At 48.9% G+C, this 16,927-nt stretch overlaps 1 protein-coding gene across 2 annotated transcripts in view; it reads left to right on the top strand.

Annotated features, from left to right (window-relative positions):
- Positions 1-4,308: 4,308 nt before the first annotated feature.
- Positions 4,309-16,927, top strand: part of DHRS11 (dehydrogenase/reductase 11) — a 28,043-nt gene continuing 15,424 nt past the window's right edge. The window contains exon 1 of one of the 2 annotated variants that reach the window (XM_049802420.1): positions 4,309-4,454. In XM_049802420.1, the coding sequence (XP_049658377.1) occupies positions 4,323-4,454 (132 nt within the window). In that variant the 5' untranslated portion in view covers positions 4,309-4,322. Of the gene's footprint in view, positions 4,455-11,476; positions 11,527-16,927 lie in introns of those variants that run through there. The other variant, XM_049802421.1, reaches the window with a different exon arrangement.

Below are 16,927 nucleotides of genomic sequence, written 5' to 3'. Positions count from 1 at the left end.
TTGACACTGTTGCTGTGCGCAAGGTCAGCACGCTTAGTTTGGTGATGGTACCAAATTTGTTGTGAGCATGCAGCCTGTACCGTTTTGGGTAATTAATTCAGGTTTTCATCAAGACAATTACTGGTGCCAGTGAGTTAGGAGACTGCTGTGTGCATTTTCCTGCTCCCCTGGCAACGCGGACTTAAAGCTTCTGCATGAGCCCATCACAATGTAATCAAACAAAAAGCAGGTTTTTCAACACACCTTCATGTTTTCTTGATGGAATAATGAGCTCTGTTCCGAGGACAGGAGTGCTTTTGCATAAATAGCCTTCTAGCCATATCTTGTTCTTACAAATATGGTATCTAATGGCATGGCTTGTTTGTAAGAGAGTGATCAGACAAGCGGTAAAAATGTGGGGTGTGGGAAATTAAGAAAAAAGGAGTTTAAAACCTGGTACTAAATTGACAAGAGTGGAGGTGGGGTAACGGTTGTGTGCGGTAAGCATCCAAATTCAGCTGACAGGAGCTGCCTTCTGTGGCGCTGACACCTGGAAGCTGGTGTGTATTGGTGTCTACCTAGAGACAGACGCTATTCGTTGTACAAGTGCAACTCGAAAAATGTAGGAATTAAAAATTGTGTATGCAAATTGAACCCGAGAAACAAATGCTTTCATCACCATAAAAAAGCCCCAAATAACTTTCATATTTAAAGGAGATCATACTCTGTTAATGCGCACCCCCACTTTGTTATTTTATAGCTGTTTTACAAAATCAGATGTAAAAAATATGTTTTTGAGTGAGCTTTAGCTTCATGATTTTTTCCAAGTTAACTGGTAATACTGATAAATAGTCCCTCTGGGTATAGTTAAAATGCATTTACTGATTATTTCACTCAATTACAAAGCATGAAGAAAACTATAAAGATATGAATGCTTTTTTTATATGACAGTGCTTAGATTTTGGTAGCAGCTGCCACTAGAAGAAAATTCTGTTTTGGGAGAGAGTAGGCAGAATTACAGAATATCATTCCTAATTTCCTCATTTTTGTACTGTGGTCCCTTATTTTTTCTGATAGAGACCGGTTTGTTCTCTTGGCTTTGCTTCATGCTTCAGACCCATTATAAAGAGGCACTGTGCCTGGCGATGCTGAATTTGCCCAGGATTCTCACAAAGAACCTGAGAGTTAATTCATTGTGAATAACGGAGAACAGATTTTTAACTGTGAAATTCGGCTTCATGAAAATGAACTTTCGGCTTCCTCTGAAGCAGCATGGGCTCTGTTGCGTTTGCTATGGCAGAAGGCTAATTTTAAAGATGGAAACGTCTTCCTTTTGCGATGTGAGGAACGGGAGTCCTTATCGTGGTGGTTCTCTTTAATCAAATATAATCAAATACTCCGGTTGTCAGCTACGGGAGAAATGCAGTTAACTTCAAAGAGCGGAGCTGCTGGCTGCGCTCTGCTTGCGCATGCACAAGGAGCTGGTTCAGATGGGTAGTTGTCCTGGGTAATTGATGAAACCATCACTTCTGAGAGGAGTGTTTGTTGTTTTGTGCTTTACCAGCAGCTGAAATGGTGGGGGGGAAAAAAGGAATGAAGAACACTTTGTTTTAAATGTGGTGTTATTGCAGACTGGGTGCTCGGGGTCGCGGCTTGGAGGAAAGTGGTGAGCAGCTCAGCTGTCAGCAGGTGCTGTACCTGGTCTTTGCTGCTTGCAAAATGACAGCGTCTACAACCGTCCCTATAGATTTCCTTATGGCCGAGGGGCCCTTTTCACTGCAACGGCTCCTGCGTCCTGCTGCCCCGGCAGGAGCCCTGTGTTCGCTGCGGGCCCCGCACCTACCCAAACTCAGCACCCCCAGGAAACTCTCCTGCGCCCCTTGCTCCGTTGGGTGAGATATGCAAGCGCTACTTCATTTTTTTATTTATTTTTATTTTTTTTTACAAAACCTAAAGAACTTGAATACATCTGTAGTTTATTCTTCACTTTTTGGTTTTTTTAATTTTCAGTGGCAGGCTGCATAATCAACTCTAGGGGTTGGTACTTAGGAATCGGACTTTCAATAATGTTCTCTGTTGTGTGTCAGTTGAAAGTAGGTTTAAATTAAGCTGCCCAGCTGTGCGTGGCCAGCAGAAAGGGAAGGGGGAGGCAACACCTTCAAAAATGGCTTTCCCAGCATGTCCTTGCATTTTCCCCAGCGGTAGATGGACCCTGGAGGTCAGCAGTTCTGACCGACTCCAGAGCAAAGGGGGTTATCCCTTAAATTCATCCCAGTTAAACTGGGCAGCTCGTTATCCCAGCACAGTGAGGGTAGCAGAAGCACGCCTGGGTTCACAAGACACCTGGACATACACACACGGAAACGGTCGGGCTCGAAGCTGCCGAGGGTCCAGCGCATCGCCTTCTCCTCTCTCAGGTTTATCCTCACTTTCTAAACTTCTGCTACTTGTCGCTACTGAAGACACTTCTGCTTTGGAGGGAATTTGTTCTGTCCCGCTGTTTAACTGCTTTACGGTTCTTACTAAACCCCTGGGAGGTCTGGGTGTCGGGACTGCGCGCTCTGCTGCAAGAGAAGTCACACCCAGGAGAAAAATCCTCAAAAGCTGCATTCCATAGGAAGCCTCATTTCCCATTTCTAACTAACCTGTTCCATGTGGAAGGTGAGAACGGCCCATCTGTCTTATTCGAGAGGCACCTAGGATTTTGCTGTGAACCTCATGAATGACTGCAGCTGCATCCAAGCACCAATCAAAGACCTATTTTTATTTTTCTCTCCCTCGTATACAGCTGGTCTGCACCACCCAAACCTGAGTCAGGGCCATGTTTAAGTTCCTTGTATTACCTGTGTCTAGTGGGGAGCCTGAATGTCGTTTTTTCAGCAGCAACGTGCTCCTATCTCGGATAAACGCAGGCGGGGAGCTCTGCGCGACCACCACCCGCCCTGCTTTCACGTACCACTGGCTCTGTCTCCCCCAGGGATTTGAACGCCCGTGTGGTTTGGATGCCCAAAATCTTAGATTTGATAGGAAGATAGTTCTGGCGAGAACCGCAAGTGCTTACCCCTCCTTCAGGTCTGCACGTTTATTGCCCGCGGTGGGGACTGACTCGTCTGGTTGCTCACACTCTTGTATTTACAGCTTCCCGTGTGCCCGTAGCAAGCGGAGAAGGGCTGGCCAGGGCTCGCTGCCCCATTTCCAACAGCCAACTCTATTTCTGTGGAGTTTAAACAGAATTGTCAAATCCCAACCCTTTCTTCTTTCGCAAATCAAATAAATATCTGTGCTTTTGTCTCTTCCGTTTCACTCCCTCTGTCTCTTCTAAAGTTTTTGCAAATTATTCAAGCTGCTGCCTGGTCCTTGTGAGGGGGACGACGGTCCCTTCACAAAGCTGCTTCATCCTTTGCCAGAGCTCTGCCCTCTGATCCCACCAAACATGTTTTCTCCCTCCCAAACTCACCGCCCGTCCTCCCTCAGTGGTTGTTTGGGGTCTGTGTGTCCATCCTGGCACCCACAGCTCCTTCCCAGGGCTGCGTTTTTTGGGACGTCAGTGGGTCGCACCAGCTAGCTGGGTGCGAGCGTCAACTCTGCAGCCGGAGGGACCCACCAGCAGCACCCTCTCTGATGCGGGGCGACTGCGGAGAAGCAGCGAAAGAGAGGTAAAAGATTCCCCTGTCGGTCTGGTTTTCAGAACCTGTATTGCGTTTTTGGGCGCTTTTTGACTTCTGTATTGAAATAATGAAGCAGCCTTCTCCTCCTCACCGTAGGTACGAGCGACTGGGTAATTCAGTTGGTGACAGGGTTACGATATAGCTCGTGCAACTATTACGTGGTTGAAGGGAATAGGAGTTAATGCGTCCGTTTCATGCTACTGAACTATTTTTGACTTAAACCAGCCCGTCTCTATTTGTCACCCAGCTGACGTAACTTATTTTACCTTCAAGTCATTTGTCGCCGTCTCACCTTTCTGATATCGGGACTCTCCCTTCTCACGGGGGACGTTTTGGCTCGACAGCACCAGCCGGTCGTGACCGACCCCCCCACCCGCCGCCCCGCTCCCATTCCCCACCCCGCGGGCTGAGCCCGCACGAACTCATCGCATACAAGGCGGCGGCGGCGGGGGGGGCGTGACCGTCGGCTCGGAGGCGTGTCCAGCGGGCGGGGGAAGGGGCGTGTCCGTGGGCGTGTCCGTGGGCGCGGTCGGGCGGTGCATCGTGCGCGGCGGTGGCGGCTCGGGGGCGTGTCCGGAGGCGTGTCTAGCGGGTAGGGGGCGTGTCCGGGGGCGCGGGCGGGCGGCGCATTGTGCGCGGCGGCGGCGGCGGCGGCGGCGGGGCCGGGCCGGGGCCATGGAGCGCTGGACCGGGCGCGTCGCGCTGGTTACCGGCGCCTCCGTGGGCATCGGGGCGGCCGTGGCGCGGGCTCTGGTGCAGCACGGCATGAAGGTGGTGGGGTGCGCTCGTAGCGTCGACAAGATCGAGGTACCGGGGTTGGGGCCGGGCCCGCGGGGCTGCGTGAGGCGGCGGCGGCGGGCCGGGCCGGGCCGGGTGCCGCCGGTCGGTTCAGCCCCGCTCCGGGCGGTGACCGGTGGCCGGAGCCTCCCCGGGTTGTACCGGGACCGGTTCCCTCCGGGGTCCCGCCTCGGTCCCCGCCTCCGTGAGGGCCGGGCTGCCGGCCCGGTTCTCGGCCCCCTGCTACGGGCAAGAGCCGGCTCCGGCTGGTGCGTGGGGGCTTCCCCGGTGGGCGCCTTCCCGGGGGGCCCTGTGGGGTTTTTCCCGGCTCGGAGGAGCAGGGACGGTCGGTTGGAAGTTGCTCGAGGAGCAGATTCAGTTTTGGGGCGGTTTGGTTGTTTTTTTTTTGTTGGGGTTTTTTTTTTTTTTGAGCTTCCTCTTATCAAGGATTATAATAGCATCTGGGTGCCTGGCCCTGCGGTGGGCTGTGGGTCTTGGCTGCGAAACGTTTAAGGGCATGTTAAACCCCACTCGCTTTCCAATGTCTGAACGCTGGCCTTCAGGAGTTGGGACCCTTTTATGATTTAAGGTTAAAAGAGGGTTTTGGTCCTTAACATTCTGTTTACCCCTAGGACGAGCATCTCTAGAGCTAACTCAAAAACCTCACGACCTTGGCTTAAAAAATAAAGATGCTTAAAAGAAATAGTTTCTGTGGGTTCCTTTTTTGTAGTTGGATGCATTTGTAGGCTTTACCTCACAACGGCACGAGCTAAAGCCTAGCTACTTTTCAAGAAGTTTCTTCTGAGGGAGGAAAAAAGTTACAGTCAGACAGCTTAAAGGTTGTCATCTTGGTTGTTTGGTGCCTGCCGAGCCAAAAGAGATCTATACGAACATCCAGTGTTTGTATTTCCTTAGCAAAGGTGATGAGGACTCCCTATGCACAGTTGACCACACCAAGAATGAATTGTCCAAAAAAAAAATGGAAAACAAGGCTTGATGTTGCTGGTGTTGCTGAGAAGTGGGGTTAAATGAAGAAATGCTCAGAAGAAACAGAACTTTTTCCGTTCTTCATCGTGAATCAGAAGGACACCTCTTGCAGAGAGGAGAAAACACACCCGCATGGCTTGGTTAACTGTCCTTTAGGGTTTGCTTCTAACTTTGGACTTCCCGACATTTTGATACTGCGGTTTACAGGGAAAGCCGAGCTCTACGTGTGGCTGATGGTGTTTAATGTACTTCCATAGCCTGGCTTCATGAGGCTGTTTTAGCCTCACGGTACCTGGTAAAGAATGCTGTAAAGGATGCTGTTGTTTCACATTCCTCTCCAAAAAAACAACAGAAAAGCCATTTCCAATATTGCTGTTTCCAATATTGTCCGTTCTTTGGATTTTCTTTTGAAATCTTTTGATTTTATTTGGTAAAGAATATCAATGGAACTTATGTTTTCCTTCAGTGCTACAGAGGAGTTTCCTTCCTTTCTAAAGCCTGAAAGCCTTCCTTTCTGAAACTTTTCTGGCTAAAATGCAGTATGGATTTAAGAAAGAGCAGTCTTTTAAAGGCTTTGCCTTTTTATTTGAGCACAAAATGCAATCGTGTTTTATATAGGTGATATATGGGCTTGTGTGGTATGCACATGTACTGAGCAATGCTGACTGTCTTCCAAGTCTCTTGTTACTGTCGTGTTTCAAAAACTTGTGTTCAACCCCACAGCTAATGTTTGTCCCTGCTTCATTCTTTCTCCTGTCCTCTCTAAGGGCTGAATTGTGTTTCCACGGTCATTTGTTTTGGTAGGTGTCCGGACTGTGTTTTGCTCCGTTGCTATTCTGATTTTATTTATTGTGAAGCATGTTTCTGTAAAGAGGAAGAAAATCCCAGAGGTGCTGCTTGCTCGGGGAAGGGAAGGTGGTGAAGCACGAGGTGGTCCAGGGTTGCTCCAGGAACAGGTCTATCACCTTGGGCTGGCTGCCAGGGATGCTTGTGCTGGCACAGATGAGGCTTCTTACTGACTCCTGCCATGCCTTCAGAGCAGAGTTGTTTATGATACCTAAGCTTTCCTCCAGGAGCTTCACTTTGTGGTTTTTTCCTTTAAAAAAAAAAGGAGGAAGATTTTCAGGCTTCAGACTATTGAGCTCATACTGGGACTTGGGACTTTGGACGTGGCTGTAAGAAGCCATCTCGAGGAGCAGACGTTGGCATTGCTTGCAGGGATGACCGTGCTGCGGCTGGCATGGTGGGTGATGAAGCCAGACCCCATTTCGGGAGCTGCCGGTGGGCCTCCTGCCTGCTGGAGGGTCTTCGGATGCTCCGGGCAGTAGGAAGGCAACGGGAAGGTCCGTGCCGTCGGCACTCTGCGAGCATGTCGTTACCTTGATTAGTTATTGTATAACCAGATCTATCCACAAAATACACTCGTCTGTTATCTCCGGCTGCTGATTTTCCAAGGCATCGTTGGTCGGGAGCTGGAGGATGGCATCCTTGCAGGAAACCAGGTTGGGGGTTCAAAGGATGCGCTAATTCGGGGAGAGTGGCTCACACGTAAAGGGCGGGATGGGGAAAGCGGTGCTGATGTTCAGGGCTGGGGCGCGGTGACGGAGGGACGAAAGGAGAGAAATATGAAGGAGCTGAAGGCTTCATGTTGTCACATGTGAATAAAGGAGAGGTTAGAGCATCACGACCGTAATTGCTGCAGGACAAATCTTGTTGCTGTATACAATTGAATAATTTGCTCGATACCACTGTGGATAATGGTGTATGGGGGAGCGAACCCCCAAAATAAATCAAGGCAGCTTGAAATGGAAAGAGTGCAAATGGTATAGTTTAAACCCAGGAATACAATACTCATTTTGTGGCACATAAGCATATGTTTTCATTAATGCTGTGCACTAGTCATCCATTTTAAGGTAAAGTGGCTGGAACCACTCTGTATGGTGGTTTTATAACCTACTGTAAACTGGTGACTGAAAGAGTATGTTGTCTTGTGGGGAATTTAACTCGGGCAATAAATGCTGTGTCAAGATTTCTTAATCTCTTGGAAAATCAGATAAGGGCTTGAGGCAAGATAATGAAGGAATTGCAAAGTTGCGGTTTTGGTATTAAACCTGTGTCACGACTCCAGTGCTCTTTATTTGACTTTTGAAATAAAAATGTTAATGGCTTACAAAACCTGCAAAAGTTTTGGGTTTTTTTTTTTTTTTCTTTTTCTTTTTTTCCATCCACTGCCTCTGTAGAAAAGCCATGCGCTCAACTTGCCTTGAGTTAGTGCTCCGGCTGACTTTGGTGGTATCGTTTCAAATCTGGATTTGATTTTTCTTTTGTCACATCCTCATATGTGCAGGCATGGCAAATGCAGGCTCCAGTGGCTGGGTTTCCCCTCTGTAATCGTATCTAGCCCTTTAAACCAGCGTTGACCTTCCTGCAGTCCTTGCTCGTAAGCAGCCTTGTGTTCCCCACTCGTGCCACTTTTGTGAGTGGAGACTCTTTGTGTGGGTCATCCAACAGTAACTTTAATAGTCAGACTTTGAGGAATAAAATATAATTAAAATGGCTTTATTTTACTTTTGCATGCCAGGAGGTTCTAACAGCTGTCATAGACATTTTGGCATGTGTTCTTGCTGAGTGTTTTCTGCTGTTCACATACCTACACATGTTCCAAGTCAGAAGCGAGCGTAAGTGCCTTAATGAATTAGCCAAGAGTTTTTAGCAGCCTGTAAGACCAGGCTTTGGTGGAAACTGCTCTCTATTAGATGATTATGTTCACAGGGACCCCTCGCTGATCACTTGGGTCTCCAGCCTGCGAGAAGACTTGCTGTGATTTAATGACTTGCCACAGCTTAGCTGGTATGCCATAGCACGTTAAGCCACAGTCGCTCCATCGCACAAACAAAAGGCAGAGTATCTCTTATTGCTTTCGATGTCTTTGCTACAAGGCTCTTCAACTTTCTTCTTCCTGATGTTTTCCAGAAATTTGTATTTAGTGTCTGACTTCTTGCAGCAGCTCAAAAAAGGGAGAGAGTTTCCCCATGCACGGGACAAAATGTTTCCCCCCTGGCTGGCAAACCATTCTCTGGTCTTTTTTTCAGCATGATGGATAAGTTTTGTCTTGCAGTGTTCTTCCCCTGGGGTGGGGGAAGACTTGGGAGGGTTTGTGGTAGATGTAGGGTCTGGCTCAGAGGTATGGTAAAGGCATCGAGGTACTCCAGCGCTTTTCTTTTGGAGCAGAGGAAGGCACAAGACAGGGAGCTGTTTCCAAAGAGTTTGCAGTTGACGCTTGGTATTACACTCTTTTTTATAATAAAGTTTAATTTCATGTATTTTTATATTTACTTCTACATTTGTAGAGAATGGCAAAAGTGCTGGCAGGAGTTCTCCCTCCGGCCCCTGTGTCGGAGCACTGGATCCGTGCAGGCATTGTGGCTCTGTGACCAGGGCCATTGCCGATGGAAGAAACCGTGGTCGGGGCAGTCCCACCTGCTTCAGGTTAGGCAGCACCTCGTTCATTGCTTTGATACCTTGCTGTAGGGTAGCCAGCGGCATTGGTCACTTATTTTGTGATATTTTTTTTTTTTTAAATTTTGTTTTTTTCCAGTGCCTTCTAAGTGTTGTTAATTCATCACTTGGAAAAGACTCATCCGGAGAGGTGTGGGAAGTCAGACAGCTCCTGCAGTCCTTCATATCACTGCTGGAAATAGCTGAGCTGGTGGAGTTATGGCATCGGGTTGGAGCGTACGGAGCTGTGTGACTCCAGCGTGCTGGCCCTGGGCTCCCAGTCTGCAATGGGAATGCCTTGGGTCCACTGCAGGCCAAATAACAAAGCGTCCAGCTGCTCCCAGGAGACCGCTGAGCATCCCCTGAAGCAGCGGGACCTGGCTGTGCTGCCAGAGGGGCTGGATGTTGGTGGGGGAACCTGCTGCTGTGTTGCAGGGAGATCGGGGCCCTTGGGCAATGTCTTGCTTCTAGGTGTTGGAGAGATTTAATCGTGGATGTCGTGTTCTAAAAAAAATATTTTTTTTTCTTTGTTGGGATTCGGAGAGCGAGCTGTGCAGGAAGCAATAAATGTGGTTTAAAATACAAGGTTTAACCGATTAATTCTAATGCATTTGTGACAGTTATTGATCAAAGGTAACATTTATAACCAGGGACTGCATTGTCAAGGTTAGATCTTGCTCAAGAAATAGCCTTTGATAAGCTGAGCTATTGATTGCAGATTCGAGCAGTCCAATCTCTGACGAGGCTAGTGCTCTCTTCGTCAAGCAGTGCCGTGCTGGTGTGGGAGGAGGAAGAAGTAGCCAAGCCTTCCACCCGGGAGCTGAGCACCCTGAGTAGCCATTTGCAGGCTGGCTGATCACTTCCACTGATCGCTGCCCCAGCCATAAGGTACAAGGGAGGCTCTCGACCCCTTCGGTGCTCCAAGGCGATTAATTAATGGCTAAATTGTTTCATAGTACATGAATGTGGAATTTAATGACATCGCGTGTAAATCATGCCGATGGCTTGAAGGTCAACTGGTTAAAATTTTGGCCTCCCGCTGTGAGTGTCTGTCGGGGAGGGGGGGTGTCAAGCTGTGGATGTCCCTGCAGTGCTGGGTGTCCATGGTGGGGTCTGTCCCTCTGCCCTACAGCTGGGGCTGCGTCTCACGGGGCGTTCCCAAAAACACAGGTTTCACCCTCTGTGCCCACGCTGTCTTAATCTTGCACCTTAACAGCAACGGGCTCATGGCTGAAGGCGAGAGGCATGAATTTTGGTGCCTGGCTCCCATCCGTTGGGCAGCCTGGCTGAGGCTGCCTGCTCCCGTCCTCCCCGTGCCGAAGGTGGGTGAGCCGCTGTCCCCAAACGCTTGTTGTGGACCTCGTCGCTCCCCGTCTCCTCTTGCCCTGGACCCCTTGCTCTCCCGGCATGCAGGCTGCAGAGCTGCTGGGCTGTGTGGTAGCCCGATGAATTACTTTTTAAGGCAGGAGGAGCAGCTCCAGGCAGGATAATCCCAAGGCACGGTCTCCATGTAGATGAATGACCTTCAGCATCTCCTTGGCCTCTGGAAGGGCTTGTTTTGTGTTTTGCAAAGGCCTTGCCTCAGGGATGGTGGGTACTCAAGGCCCCTGAGGTGCTTTTATTGCCGTTTGTCCCTGACCAGATCCTTTCCTGATAAATATGACAGAGATCCCCTAATTGCTGTCCTGAGCAGTGGGAACAAATGCTTTGCTGGCCTGATGGTTTTCCTCAGCCTTGAAGCTCAGGAGGCATGTGGGGGAAGGGTTGCTTTTAAACCGGCTTGGATTCATCCTCCTTCCCCCAAAACATGCTTTAAAAACATCTTATTGCAGCAGCCCCCCCTTACCTGCTTCTCTTCTGCTCCCTTTGGCTTTGCAATAGAGCAGTGATACTGGGGTATGTTGTAATTGCAGCCATAAAAATAAGTAATAACTGAGCCTTTCCTGGGATTTTGGAGGTGTGGGGGGGTGCTTGTTCTGCCTCTGCCTTGCTGTGTAACAAGGCAGATCAGATAGCTGTCTTGTGCCTCAGTTTCCCCGTGTAAAACCTGGAAGCTGCTACCCTGGGGAGGTGGGAAGGCTGTACGGGAGCAGTGTTCAGACATGGAGGGGGCTTTTTGGCCTGTGTTTTGGGTTTATGGAAAGTGTCCCGGGGCAGGGAGGTCTGGACGCAGCCGGCACAGTGTTGGGGAATAAATATGATGGTGGTTTTCCTCAGGCTTGTTAATAGTTTAAGCTCCGCAGAAAGTAGCGGCTGTGCTAAAGTTGAGTTTTAACCCTCGCTCCTGCCAGTGTCCATGTGGGAAGTGTTAATGGTAATTTCCTGGCTCTCAATATCATTATTTTGCCTTACTCAGTCCTGGGTGGGTTTGCGCCCACCCTGGTTCTATATGGTAAAACGGGACCAGGGTGCTGCAGGAGCAGAGGACCTGCGATCTTACTCCAGCCAGACTTTTCTCCCTGTTAGGCTCGTGCAGATCAGCTGCAACTCTGTTCAGCTTAACTGGGGATTAGCATTGGCATAGATGTGAGCGGCGCTGAGCCCGCTGTGTCCGGTGGCGTTGGCGTTGGTACAGATGTTTAATCGCGGCACCTGCAGCTGTGCGGCGATGGAACTGGTAATCCCTGCTGTCGCTGCTGCTTGTTCTGACCACGGCTGGGCTGGGGCATGTGGGAGCCTTTGTCGCACTTGTTGGTGGGCCGTAAATCTGGGGTGTATTAAAATTCAGGACTCGTCACCTGAATTTTGGTACTGGGGAGCGTTGGGAGCTGGTGGCGGAAGGCCCGCTCCTCTCCTAGTGTGTGTTAATCTGTCTTTTCAGAAGAAGATTTGTTGAGGATTACAGGGGTGCAGGATGGGAGCCGATGAGACAGAGATGTGTCAGGACCGTGGTTCTTGCCCTGCCCTCGCAGCAGGAACGCTTGCTGCCATGTGGATGGCGCTGGGGGAGAATGGGAAAACACCCAGCTCTGCGAGCTTTGGAGAAAAGCCAGGGCTGCGCTGCGGGGTGTTGAAAGGGGAAAAGGCCAATCTTGTGGTCTGACAGCGAGGACCTGCTGTTCTGGTACGGCTGTTTCGGTGACAGCGGTGGGTGCTTTGCGGATGGCCGTGCTGACAGGCGTGTTGTGTCACAGCGAGGTGTAGGGCTTGGCCAAGCTCTGGGAGCCCAGCGGCCGCAGTCAATGCTCAAGTTTTCCTGGGTCCCCCAAGCAAGGAGCTCAGAGCTCACCGGTGGGTTATCATCTGCTGCTGCTTTGTCTCGCAGGTGGGGATGCTGGGGCTGGGAAGGGGGAAAGCCTCCTGGTGAGCTTGTGACGGAGCTGGGAATGACTCCTGGCTGTCCTCAGGAGTGCTTCCGAGTCTCACCCACAAGGTACGGTGATATACTCCATTACAAGATATGTTCTTCAGGGTGGGCACGTGCTGATGGTTTCCATGGACCTCAGATCACACCCTAGATCTTTAGGGTATCGCTAGGCATCTCAGACCTTCCCTGCTGCAAGATTAGGTGGAGTTTGATTTAATTAAAATAACTAAATAATTTTTTTTCGACTTCCTAAGCGTAGTGGAGGTGTGCTCGCCTGTGGTGGAGATGACACAGAAGGCATGTGCTGTGATCCGAGGGTGTCAGGCTGAAGCTCAGGCTTGGCTCTGCCCTCTGAGTGGTGTGTTTGCAGGTTGCCTTGGAAATCTGCGCTCGAACGGGCGGCGATCCAGCCTGTGACATGTGGACCTGCATCAGGTCTGCTGTGTGCAGGCACTCGGGTGTCTTGGAGCTACGTGGTCTTTGAACCCTGCTTGCGAAGGTGGCCAAGGGCTGGTGGAGGACTGCAGGTGGCTGCAATACAGCAGCTTCAGCCTTAGTAATATTGAGTACTGGGGTTCTTTGAGGAAGGACAACATTTACGTGCCTGGCTGTGTGGGAACCTGCTTCATGCGTGTTGGAGCTGAAGGGCAGGCAGGCACCTATGATGCTTGTTTTAGGATAGTCATACCTCAGAATAAGCAAGAGATATTGCTCTAATGAGCTGTCATCGTAGGAGCAGCGTATTTCCTCCTCCCCCACACCAGCCTGTAGCAACGTGATCTGAGCAAGCAGTAAAAAAAAAAAAGTGCCTTCAGCTTTGACGTAAGGAGCGATTGTTTGAATGCCTTAAGGTAGCAGGGACGTTCAGGGCAGCGTAAATGGGGCGATTTGTCTGGCGTGTATGACACTGGAAATTTAAAAATAAGTGAGCTAGGAAAACATAGTCTTGGATGTTTAACTACTGAAAATGTGCAGGGAGCAGAGAGGGCTTGGAAAAAAGCAGTGTGAGTCTGGAGCAGTCTGGGAGGACAATTACCAGTACTGGGAAGACACGACAGCTCAATGAGACCCCTGTTTAGCAGGGAGTCTGGCTTCAGTGCCTGGGATGAAACCAGCTGAGTGGCTTCCTTGAGCCGCGCTGCACCCACGGGCAGGAGATGGGCAGGAGATGCTTTTGGCCCCTACGGAGCCTGTGGGATGGGTTTGCTGGGCGAAGGGCAGGTACCGTGTGATGTTCAGTGTCCAGAGCCTGGGTAGCATCCAGGAGACGTCCCAGAGAGCTGATGCTCGGGGTATGCCAAGATGTAACTTTGCATGGTCTCTGGTGGGTATTGTGAATCGTGGCAGATCCACGGGCGTGAGGATCCTGGCAGGAGGGAGGGCTGCTGTGCCGTGCCATGCCGTGCCATGCCGCCCTGACGGTGACCATGGTCACGACTATCTGGCTGGGACTATTACCCCTTAGATGCCTCTCCACAGTCTGCTTCTTGCTACTGGAAGTTGATAAACAGCAAAGAGGTCCAAGAGGTTCCCCAGGGTTTTATTCCCTTCTCTTCCACAGCATGAGATCTGATTTTTCTGGGTTATTTATTATATAAGTACTGATTTTGTATGCCACCTCTGAGTCTTTGCAAGGACTGTAAAATCAGTATGTTTAGGATGATACAGGATGAAAAAAAACACATACAGGGACTTAAATTTTGTCCAAGTTTTGATTGCTTTTTCCTCTGCCTGTGCTGAGAGGTGGGTGGGTTTCTGGAGCAGTGTGAAAGATTCAGACTGCTCTAGGAAGGGGCTCAATGTGATTATCTTCATTTTACAGTTGGAGAAACAGCTCTGAATCTTGCCCGTGGTCGCAGGGCACACTATGGAAATAAATCCCAGTCTAGTGCTTTATTCACTATATATCTCTTCCTCTATTATGCTGTTGCACTGGTATTAAATCTTAATTAAAAGAAGCTTCAAAGTTGCCAATCAGTAAAATGAAAGGATTTGTAAGCCCCCAGTTTTCTTTCACAACTGTGTTGTTCTTCGTTAGGATTTTTCTCCTTCATTTCCTTTAGACAGCAAAAGTAATTGGGGTGACTTTGGTTTCTTTCCAGTTGGTTTCTTGGTACAGCCTTGTATTTAAGCATAAGCAAAATCAGTAGGATGCAAGTACCTGTGATGAATGGCAAGTCAGATTAAAAATTACCTAATCGTTTCTTCTGGCTTTAATCTCTCTGAACTAAATGTGTCTGAAGTTAATAGGATGGTTTGCCAAATAAAGCCCTACGTGACTCTTTTCTTTTTTTCCTCCCCTTAGGAGTCCCCTTAAATGTTTATATCAATTAGTTTTGTAAAACCATTTTACCAAGACTGAATCTAAATGCATGGCACTGTGCCCTTTACAAGTGTTGTAGGCACAAAGAGCGTTAACCCCTTCTTGGGGGAACTGATGTATTCTTAACATACAGAAAATGTCCCATAAATGTGAGGCATCCTTTTAGACCTTTAAAAGCAGACAACTAAATAGCACATAGTAAGCATCATGACCAGGTATTCTTCTTTGTCTTTCTTACATGTAGGTAGGTGTTAGGTGGTGGTTTTTTTTTTTTTAATTTTCTCATGCATTCATCCAACACCGCTGCAAGCTGAAATAAATCACAGTGATGTCAGTGGAAAAATTGGTGTCTAAGCAAGAGGCACATCTCAGCCTGTGTATCTAGTGCATACTGCTGTATTGGCTTGCTATATCACATGAGTAGTTTAGATGCCCTTTGTGGAAAGCTGGTCTGCCATGGGTATTGCAGAACCTGCTGGGTACTGTGTTCATGCTGGGTAGCGTATCAGAATTACAGGAGCAAGGGCTTGCATCCGTGGCAGTGGATGGCTCTAGGTTAAACATTTTAATGCATAGGGTATCTGTTTCTTATTTATGTTGCATTATGCCAGTTTGTACCAGTAGCTATAGTGCCTGGCTGTCTGTTTCCAAGCATCCAGTGGTAACAGTGTGGTATAGAGATGCTCAGGTCTTGTTTCAAAGCTCCATCCCCAGCTGCTGGAGGTGCACTGGCCCTTGTCTGTATTGGTGTTGCGTTACGTGGTCACTCTCAAGTGGCTAATGAAACCTGGAAAACCAACTTTTTTCTCCCCGCCCGCCCCCCCCCCCCCCCCCCCCCGCCCCTTGTGCGTGTGGTGTGCTTAAAGTGGAATGAGCATTAATTGAGTGACTTAACGGATGCTCTGAAAAAATATTGCAAGCTCCCTAATTCAGAGAGTTCCTTTACATAAGTCTTATCTTGCAAACTTGCCCGCAGTTGATGTTTCTTTGAAGAGCCTGTGATGACTCTTTATCTATAGATGGTTGAAGCACGTTCAGCTCTGCCTGGATGTCAGTGGTGTTCAGCACTTCATTTTCAAAGAGAATTTGTTAACACAAGTGTAGACTGAGAGATGAAAGGATCTGTGTTGAGTCTCGTTTGAGGCGGCGAGACGCCAGACAGGAAAAGAAGGATCTTGAGAGATATTTGATTTCTCTGGTCAGTTGTGGCAGAGAAGTCTTTCTCTGAGTGAGAAAGAGCTTTTTCTTGGTGTACCTAAGACATAAGCTAAGGAGATTGCCTGGGAAAACAGGATGGACAACTCTATCACAATAGCCACTGCTGTCCAGAGCACTCCCTGTTTCATCTCCTCCTTCATCTGGGTTGCTGTGCTGCAGCCCGTGGTGTTTAGACCCTGTCTGCCTCCATCGAGGAGCTGTACCGAACAGTGAAAGGTTTCACCGAGTAGTGAAAAGTGACAGCTGAACATGGAAATGGAGATATTAAACACGGCATTTCCCTCTGGGCTGTAGATGAGCTTGTCTGTCCTTTCCCGTCCATGCTGATGGGTCCTGCTTTCTTTCAGCCAGCTCTCCTGGCATGAGTCCTCTTTTGGGACATTCGTCCCAATCCTTTGTGCTTGTGTGTCTCATCTTTTAAAATCATTGGCGTTGCTTGATTCAAGTTCAGCAGGGCTGAGTTCTGCTGGACCGGTTCCTGCCATGAACTGTAAGCTTTCCTCCCCACAGCTCTGGGATGCACCATGATGCTCAGCCTCCGGTTGCAATGGGTGCCCTGTTTTTCCTTTCTGAGTGTGATTATGCTAACTTTGAAAGGCAGCACCCTGCTTTACTAGTGACGAGCACTGACACCAGCAGTGAAAATTGAAGGCACCACTGGAAAGATAACTCAACCTAGCTCTCGTTCAAGCAAACTAAACACAGCCTGGCAATTTCAGGAGGTGCCAGGACACTAGCCCTCTTCCAAGAGCAAATTAAGACCATAGTTCTGGCCATAACTTGCTGAACTTGGAAGAAAAAGTGCCAGACGTGAGCCGTGGTACTTTATGAGCAAATACTGAATGGGATGGATCCCTTAGTGGAGTGCTCAAGTTTGGCAGTCAGATGGAGAGAGCTCTGAAGCTGTCACCTTGGTGCCAGGTTATGAAGAATGTGGTTGAGGGCTCCTTGCCCATTTTTGTCTCCTGTATCTTTGCAGGAACAAGGCCCCATCTCTGGAGTGGTTTAGCACCTTCCAGCAGCCCTTCATACTGCTTTTAATTTTTAAATGCTGCTCTTGCAGATTTTTCTCCCAACTGTTTTCTCAAGTGTGTACTCTGATCTTTAAAAAGTATATATTTTTCTACTATTATCAGCACATAATCAACAAGATTGCATGTATAGCAAAGT

The sequence above is a fragment of the Accipiter gentilis genome, chromosome 6 (assembly GCF_929443795.1).
Source record: "Accipiter gentilis chromosome 6, bAccGen1.1, whole genome shotgun sequence".
Lineage (NCBI taxonomy): Eukaryota > Metazoa > Chordata > Aves > Accipitriformes > Accipitridae > Astur > Astur gentilis.
The sequence above is the reverse complement of the archived record's forward strand: the minus strand, read 5'-3'. Positions and strand labels throughout refer to the sequence as shown.